Source organism: Condylura cristata, unplaced genomic scaffold (assembly GCF_000260355.1).
Source record: "Condylura cristata isolate star-nosed mole 26May11 unplaced genomic scaffold, ConCri1.0 scaffold00011, whole genome shotgun sequence".
In the NCBI taxonomy this organism is placed as follows: domain Eukaryota; kingdom Metazoa; phylum Chordata; class Mammalia; order Eulipotyphla; family Talpidae; genus Condylura; species Condylura cristata.
In genome coordinates this window covers 31,087,504-31,096,956 of record NW_004567112.1, presented here as the reverse complement: position 1 = coordinate 31,096,956, position 9,453 = coordinate 31,087,504, and the positions used below count along the sequence as shown (strand labels likewise).

General features: G+C 41.1%; 1 protein-coding gene across 2 annotated transcripts in view; it reads left to right on the top strand.

Annotated features, from left to right (window-relative positions):
- Nucleotides 1-6: 6 nt before the first annotated feature.
- The window catches only part of NRG3 (neuregulin 3), an 845,535-nt gene continuing 836,088 nt past the window's right edge, over nt 7-9,453 (top strand). The window contains exon 1 of one of the 2 annotated variants that reach the window (XM_004680690.2): nt 7-706. In XM_004680690.2, the coding sequence (XP_004680747.1) occupies nt 130-706 (577 nt within the window). In that variant the 5' untranslated portion in view covers nt 7-129. The remainder of the gene's footprint in view (nt 707-9,453) is intronic. The other variant, XM_012723665.1, reaches the window with a different exon arrangement.

Genomic DNA, 9,453 nt, shown 5'->3' with positions numbered 1-9,453 from the left:
GGCGGCGAAGGGGCGGCCGAGCCCCCCCGGGAGTTACGCTGTAGCGACTGCATCGTGTGGAACCGGCAGCAGACGTGGTTGTGCGTGGTGCCTCTGTTCATCGGCTTCATCGGCCTGGGGCTCAGCCTCATGCTTCTCAAATGGATCGTGGTGGGCTCCGTCAAGGAATACGTGCCCACCGACCTGGTGGACTCCAAGGGGATGGGCCAGGACCCTTTCTTCCTCTCCAAGCCCAGTTCCTTTCCCAAGGCCATGGAGACCACCACCACGACCACTTCCACCACGTCTCCTGCTACCCCATCGGCCGGCGGTGCCGCCTCTTCCAGGACGCCCAACCGGATTAGCACCCGCCTGACCACCATCACGCGGGCCCCCACTCGATTTCCTGGGCATCGGGTGCCCATCCGGGCCAGCCCGCGCTCAACCACCGCACGGAACACTGCGGCCCCCTCGACGGTCCTATCCACCACAGCCCCTTTCTTCAGTAGCAGCACGCCAGGCTCCCGACCCCCAGTGCCGGGAACTCCCAGTACCGAGGCAATGCCCTCCTGGCCCACTGCGGCATATGCTACCTCCTCCTACCTTCATGATTCTACTCCTTCGTGGACCCTGTCTCCCTTTCAGGATGCTTCCTCCTCTGCTTCCTCCTACTCTTCCTCTTCCTCTACCACCACCACTCCAGAAACTAGCACCAGCCCCAAATTTCGTAAGTAAACACTGTGGTTGGGCTTGATGATTTACTATTGAGTTTCCTTTTTGCTCCCTTGCTGTCTTTTCTCCTCGCCGTCTGTTTTCTAGCATCCTTCCCCACCCCCTCCATCGCCACCTCATTACAGGTTTGGAGCACAGTGCACAGTGTGAGACATTTAACACTGTCCATGGCCACAAGGGAGGAAAAGGTGCCTGCCTGTTCTGGATCCATTTGTGGGGTGGGGGCTGTGGGAAGATGAGGGAGATTGTTGAGCTCTGTGGGCCCTACTCAGTGGGTCCCAAATGAGAACACATCTAACTCCCTTCAATGGGTTAACTCAAGTGTGAGCCCTCCTCACTGCAGAACTGCTGGCTAGCTTTAGGATCTGGCTTCTACTGAGAGCTGGGCAGGGAAGGGAGGGCCTTCCCAAAAGCACTGAGCCCTTTCCCCGCCCATAGGAAGGAGAGAAAGAAAAGCACATGTAAATTGACTGACCATAAACCACAAAGGGAAGTTATGTCCGTGTGGGCAGGTGGTGGTGGTGGGGCTGATGGTTTCATGGAACTGCTGTAGAATGAAGCTGTAGACACTTACAGCAGCCCTGACCCAGGCAGGGGCCAGGAAGGGTTAATTAGAAGCCATTGGGGTAGCTGAGGAAAGGAGGCGATCCATGGCGAAGGGCTAAATTGGCCGTGCTCTAAAGCTGCCCATGGCCTTTCCAAGGTGTAGAAATTGATTCCTTGGCCGCCAAGAGTGAGTTAACTTGGGGAAATAAGAAGGGAGTCCTGCTGAGCTTCCACCTCTAGGGTCCTGGAGGAGGAGGAGTTTTTTCAGCTCTGCCAGGCATTCGCTTTTGGCTTTTGTTCCTTTCCCAGAGGTGGGGTGTGAACCTCATGTCCCCTCCCTCTGAGCCTGAAAAAATAAAGGCAGGATGGGAGAGTTTTCTGCACTCAAGACTGAGAATAGCCATCCCTTTTGAAACACCCTTTGCATGTAGCATCTTCAACCTGGGCTCAGTTCTGCCAGTGCTGGCCAGTTTCCCCCAAAGCGTGATAGCTTTCTGTGCATTTGTATGGGAGTGTATATTTTCTCTCTTTTTATACATGCTTTTGATGACCAGCTGACCTCCCACCTTACCGCACCCCTCACCCTATTCTTATTCTAAGGAGATCTTAGAAAGCTTCTCAATCTGACTATTGATCAGGCTATGGGAACAGTTTGTGCAACCTGTGAAGGTTATTTAGGACAAACTCCCAGCTTGCCAGTTCAAGTTCTGTGCAAGGCTGTTCTCTAAAAACTGTCTGGTTATGCTGTCTTTATCTTGTATTTTGTTTTGAGTCATCACCTGTAGGGAGAAAGGAATAGTGCTGTCATTAACTCCAGTAGGAATTCCTGGATTGCTTTTAGTCATCGGGTAATTTTTTTATTTCCCTGACTGGTGGTCTTACCCTGGATGGTCTTTTAACCTTTGAAACTTTTTTTTTCTTTTTAAATATTCAGTGTATTTGTGGGTAAGATTCAAGAGAGAAATGCCTGTGCCCATTTTCTGCTTTGGGGAAAATTTAGACTTAAAAATAGACTGGGCCATAGGGAGAAAAGGGAATTAGAGGATCTGCTACAAACCAGAATGGCAGTCAAACCAGTAACTTGATGCTTCCCTTTTCTTTGGCTGAAGCAGTCATTTTGGGGAGCACATTTTCTCAGGAGGTGTTTTGAGGATTCTTTCAACAGATCTAGCTTTGGTTTTGTGGAGGGATAAAGGATGTACATTGCAAGTATATGTGTGAACACGGTTGATGGATTGGAAATGTATGTGTCTATGCTGAAGACCCCAGATTTTTCTTTTCTTTTGATGCAGTTGATATGAATAATGGAGTGTGGGTGTACTTCCCAACCTTGTGTGTGTGTGTGGCTACATGTGTGTGTGTGGGGGGTATGTCATGTTCCTTCTCAATTGATTTTCTTGTGTTCCATTCCGGAGGTCTTTAAAGAAAAGCCCAAGGTAATTATTTCTACCCCCTCTTCGCTCCCTTCCTACATTCTGTAGAAGGGAATGGCAGCCTGTTTAATAAGTAATGATTATTGATAGGGTTCTCAGCCCCAAGGAAAAGGGGGAGGGGAAACCTGTAAATGGTATTAGTGTTCACATAGACATATAAGCAGTATTCTATTATGTGTATTCATCCAGCCTTCACTCTTTTAAAAAAACCTTCAGAAGGAGGTAAATTAAGGGATAGAATGCAAGTATGCAAATATAGCAGAAACTGACCTGGTTTGCATAGATCAACGAGGGAAATTTTAATGAAAGGAAGATTATGTAGTTTGCATAAAAGTTAATTTTACCACACACCCTATTTAAATAAAATGATAATTTAATAAAAATTATCATTTGTCCAAGATTGCAGGATGATTAGCAAAAGGAAATAAAGATTTCATTTGAGGCATTTATCAGCACTTTTACTGTGGTTAGAAGAATGGCCTGAATATCTGTATTTATATTTTTCACTTCTTTTGATAATATTGCTAAAGTTCCCAGGAGAGAAATTCCCCTTGTTCCCATCTCTTACCTTCATCCTCCAGTAGATTTTTCCTTTTTTAAAACAAAAGTCATGGAAGTGTTGTAGCACCTGAGGACTCTTAAAAATGGTGTTCTTTTTGAGATTGACTTCAAATTCTTTAAAGGTTAGGAAATGTGGTCTTGAACATCTCAAGGCTTACAGAATGAATATCTTTATGTTTGTCTTAGTTTTATCATAGGGATCTTGCCTGTAAAGGCAACACAGCTCTTTGGAGTAGAGCTAGAGGCTGGTTCACCCCAGAATAAACACACTTGTTAATGGACAACAGGATATTTGAGAGCAGAAACTGTTTTTTGTTCTGGGGAAGGCCAGTTTAGAGGGCTGTATCTAATTTTCTGTAGCATCAAAGACAAAAAAAGCTAGAACTGGAAAGGCAGAGGGAGAAGAAAGTCTTGGAAGTTGACTCTGCTCTTCTCATCCTCCAACTATGAACTGGAAACAAAACTTCTATTTGTGTTACTGGAATCTCTTGAGTACCCAGTTAGTAACCTTCCCTTGAGGCACTTTAAAAACAAGTATCTCAAACATAGTACCACTAGGAGAATATTTCACCAAAATATCTTCAAAGAATTTTGCATTGAAAGCATATATTAGTCTACATTTTTCAAGCCAAAGATGGACAGTATAGGCTCAGTGATTTTGACCCTCGTGAGAACAACTTTTTATATAGCACATTTGATTGTATTTTAGATGTAAACACATATGTGGAGTGATGTCAGCACTAATGTGGGTTATTTTACTCAACTGAAAGTACTGTTAAGCAGGTGAAAGGTCAGACTCATTAACTAAAATCCAGTACTGAGGGTAAAGTGCCACTTCTAATGAATTATTCTTTGGGACATATTTAGAAGGTTTAACACTAATTCCAATGAATAACATCACAAATCTTGAAGAATATGTTTAGTGAAGAAATAATTGAAAATGTGTCATTTGTGTTTGAAAATGCTATGGAGTAATTTTATTGTAGTGAAACCTTTCTATAATACTTTACCTGGTTATATTTACTGTAATTTTAAGAGTGTTATCGATAAAATTGACTGATTTCCATCTTTTTAAACATAGTCATTCAATAATAGTTCTCAGGTATAATTTGTTAAAAGTTACTTCTTGTGCATTTCCTAGCTACAAGTATTGAAACTGTCAAAGGATTCCAACATAGAAGGTACTGACCTCAATCTTGTGTGGTAGCCAAACTGAGAAGATTCAGAGCTCAAATCAATGTTTCCTATGAAATCCAGTTGATAGCTTTGTGAGCACTAGCTACAACCTGAGTACGTTTTGATTTCCTTTGTCCTTAATACAGGATAATGAGACTTTGCTGCCTCAGTTAACTAAAACTATACGCTTTACTCTTTAGACAATAAGATTGCACTTCATGGTCCATAGCAACATTTGAGGGTGGAACATTTGAGGCATTAGCATTGGCAAGGTTGTTTTTTTTTTTTTTTTTTAAGATTTATTTATTTGTGCATACAGAACTGGGATACAGTCCAGAGGCTCAGGGGCGGCGAGAAGCTTCACCAGAGACAGAGTGGGGAGCAGAACAGGCAGATCTGCGAAGGACACTGCTGAGGGGAGCAGTGGGGCGGGTCAGGAGAGGTCTGCCTTGCCATGTGGTCACCTCCAGGGCAGGTGGGAATTGAACTCATGCGAAAGTGGCTTTAGCTTCTTAGTGCTATGCTTTAACCCACTGCGCCACCAGGGAGGGACCAGCAAGGTTGTTTTTAGGGTAGACTTTGGTTTGGTCTTAGTGCATTAAGATGCTTTCTCTTCAAAGCCTCCTGACTGAGATAAGAGATTGGTGCTAACTGAGTGTCCTTTTTGCAGTCTTGATTTATGAATCCAGCCATTTATTTCCTGGATGACCTCCCTTCCCAGCATTCTAACACCATGTTGATCTGCAAACTTGGCATCAGGAAAGACCACAACAAAACAAAACAAAATAAAAAGAATAAAACACCCCCGAAGAATGATTTGTGTCAGCTCCTCACTGGTATTAAACAAAACAAATTTTCTAAATGCAGGTTGCATTGCAAGCGAGAATGCTGGTGCAAAGTTTGAAATCAGCACACTCCTGGGAGACCCAGTGCAGAGAAGAACAAGACCTCTCTTTCCTCGGATGTTTTCCCTATTGTTCCTCTCTTCCACACCATATGAGAAGGCTGATTTTCAATTTGCTTCTTTTGTACAAAGTCTTTACTCATAAACTCTTATATCCAAATGCCATACATATCTCAATATTTTATCTGGGATGTCGAAAATGGAACATGAAAGTTGGCCCTGAAATGTACAAGAGTAAAGGAAGAACCATAAATCTCAGTCTGTAAAATGCATTTGAATTGCTTGTGAAGAGAACTGAAATTCATTTTTCTCTTTTTGATTCTGTTTTTATCTTTAGACTTTGTGTTGGGTGAGGTACAGAGCTGGTACTGTGTTGACAAATACTACTGAAACATTTTAAGATTCTAGACATTTTACTTGTCTACACCAAAGAAAGTGTTCCTTTCATAACCAAATACATAATAAAAGCAGGAGGGAGGAGCAGATTCAATTGAAAGTTTTGTATTATCAAAATAAAAATGTTTGCTGTTAATACAATTTTTAATGAATACCTTAGGACACATGTTTAGCTTGATTTCTCACTCATTGAGGACTACATGTACTTCTACTGCAGTCAGTATTTTTAGATGCCATGTTCCATGGAATGAAGTCATGATTCTCTCTGAAGATTTCTTACTGGTTTTTGATTTTTATTTTATACTGCATTATTTCTTAACTTATGACTACTTTATAAAATGTACTTTCTTAGGCATTCTTACGTGTCATTTCAATGTGTTTTCAAAATCCTCTCCCTTTTTTAAAAAGATTTATTTATGCATGCAGAAACGGGGTACAGGCCAGAGGTGCCGGGGCAGCGAGAGGAGTCACCAGAAACAAAGTGGGGAGCAGAACAGGCAGATGGACAAAGTACACTGAGGGGAGCAGCAGGTGGGTCAGGAGAGGTCTGCTGCGCCATGTGGTCACCTCCGGGGCTGGGGATTGAACTCACTGAAGTGGTCACAGCTTGGCTTAGCTTGACAATGAAGCACTCCAACCCACTGTGCCACAGGGAGGGACCCAGGATGATCTTTTTGATAAGACATGTTAGACTAAGTTGTTAGAGAAAGAAAATTCTCATCAAGGTTATTAAACTGACAGTGTTTTGCTTTACAAATTACACATTCTTTAAGGATCCTATAACTTTGGAAGACAACTAATGACTATTGTCTCACATAGATTGCTATGCAAGTCATACAGTTTTCACAGCATTTCTTACTTGCTTTTACAAAACAGTTGTACAATTGAGCATTAGCTTTTGTCTGTTTACATGATTATGTTTTATAATACATGCCCTGTGTTTTAATTTTTTATTCATTTTAATGAATGCTACACATTGATACTATTGCTAGTATAGTTAATTTAAACAGTCTCTAAAAATAATGGTTTAAAAAGCAGACAATTAAAATAAAACCTGTATATATCTTGATATAAGTCCAATGTTTGGGGTATTATGGGGAAAGGGTTATGTGTCTCCCAGTTTGAGCTTAGTGTCTTTTTCTTTTTATTTCTTAATAAGCCATGCCTCTAATTACTGTGTTTTCTTTAAAAACTTTGAGACAGAATCTTCACCACATTCTTTGTAAATACTACAAAATACCACCTGCCCTGGGAATCTTTAAAGTTTTGTTGCCCATATAATTCAAGGTAATTTTACTCATTTGGAAAAAAAAAAAAAAAAAAAAAACCAAAAACTTACCGCTTGGAGTTTCAATGCGTTCAACTACATTTTAATGGCAACTACAATTATCTTTCATTTCCACAATCATATATCATTGACTTACCTAAAATTTAACTAAATTACATAATTACAAAAGGAATTGCTGACATACACAGGTTTCCTACCTTGACTGAGTGTTGGTAAGCATGAAAGTCAACAGGTGTTTGTAGAAACGTGCAGACTTCCATGAGCGTGGCCTGGGGGCTGTGGCCTTTGCACAGTAGCCCTGACAGTGTTCACACTGGAGGAGTGATGACACAGCTGGCTCTGGGGGCAGGCTCACTCCTTTAGTCGGTAACGGCATTGACAAATGTGAATCCATTATGACCTTATTTTTCAGTGACTTAACATGGGCATTGACAGAGATTGTACAAAATAAAAAAAACCAAAAACAAACAAACAAACAAAAAAACCACCAATAGCCTTGAACCCTGTGATAGCTGTGCAGCCTCAGAGAACCATTTTCATCTTTTCTCAAACTTAAACTTTTTCCTTTGGGATAATGAGGATGATGGCAGCAACTTGCCTCTTATTCCACTTGTAAAAGAGCTGATAAGCTGCAGCACACTTTACTGTCCTTTATGTCAAGAGAAATGGGAAGTGGATAGACTAGGTATTTTCGTCCAAGAACAGATCAGGCTTTTGAATTCAGCTGAAATATTGGAGCTAGCTTGCTGCCTAGGTAGAGGAATCTTTCATCAGGATGAGAGATGGTTGTTCTTGTGTGTCCTTGGCTCCCTCCCCTTCCCTCCCCTTCACTGGAACACAGTGGAATATGGTGTGGCATTCTACCTCCCTTCACCTTGAAAACTTTGTCACAATTGGAGCCCACGATTATTTGTTCTTTGCTTGGTAGATGTTTTGTAAAGCTTATTTTGAACATACATTTATCAAAGAAGAAACTGAACTTTTATTTTTTTAAAGATTTGTTTATTTATGCATACAGAATTGGGGTAACAGGCCAGAGGTGCAGGGGCGGTGAGAAGCTTCACCAGAGACAGAGTGGGGAGCAGAACAGGCGGATCAATGAAGCACACTGCTGAGGGGAGCAGCAGATGGGTCAGGACAGGTCTACCATGCCATGTGGGTCACCTCCGGGGCAGGTGGGTTTTGAACTCATGTTGAAGTGGCTTTAGCTTCTTAGTGCTGTGCTTTTTAACCTGCTGCAGCACCAGGGAGGGCCTGAGAATTGAACTTTTAAGGAAAATGAGTGAGATTATTAAAATTATCTGGAAATCTGAAATCTGAAGATTTTTGATGAAAAAAAAAAAAGAATACTGCTTTTTTTGTTCCATTCCCAAGCTGTCTTATTGTCATGGATGTATGCATTGCATTTTATCCCCCTCCTAGGTGCCACTGTGATTCCAAAGGAATAATAGGCTGCTTGCATCTATGGAAAACATTCTTTTACTTATATGCCTTTAAACTTTGGGAACTTTAATGAAAACATTTTGCTTCAAGTCTGTGTTTGTTGAAAAAAAAATCATTTTGAATCATATTTTGAAATATTACTTTTTTGGTGTTGTCTTTATTTTTTAAGACAGTTTGGTTATTGTCCATAAATCATAAATTACTATTCCTGGGTATAACAGGAGGCTAGTTAGAAACAAGCTTGCAAACTGTATTCAGAATTAAGTTTGATAATAGAAGCATAGCACCTTCCAATAATAAGATTTTACCTTTGAAGCCTTTTCTTAGAAGTGATAGTTTGTGTCATGGATGCAATGTAGGTTTGAAGAGCATTAAGAATCATCTGAATCAATGTAACTACTTTAGCATTAATGTATCACAGCCACATTTACTGGAATATAATTTTATGCTAAATATTTGATAGTAGTTCTTGAACACAGTAGCCTTCTTTCTGAGATGCTCTTTGTGCTTCTGCACAGGATCTTCCTGTGAACTGCCACAGAGTAATAAGTAGTTCACTGAGGTAACACTCAAATCTTCATATTCATTTTTGGGTCAGAGTCTATTGATTTCTGTGCCTTGAAGTTTTCTTTTAGAAATAGGGAAGACTTTTCACAGAATCTCAACCTTGGAAGGAGCTTGAGAATTTTGACCTGTGGTATGTGGAGGGCAAGGAAGGCCAGCACTTCACTTTCTTTAATCTCATTTATCTACTGAAATAAGGATGCAAAGACAGTCATGTAGGTCTTAGATGGAATCTGGTTTTCTCAATCATGCAGGTACTTGAGCTGGGCTCAAGTGGTAATAAAATTGCCTGAGATACTCAGACATAAGTGGTATAATCAATGGATCAGGGAAATTGAAAGATCATTTTATAGGTAATCTCTCCCCACCCAAATCTGACACATTGATACAGTGCTAACACATCCCTGTACATTGGCCTTTTCAACTCCTTA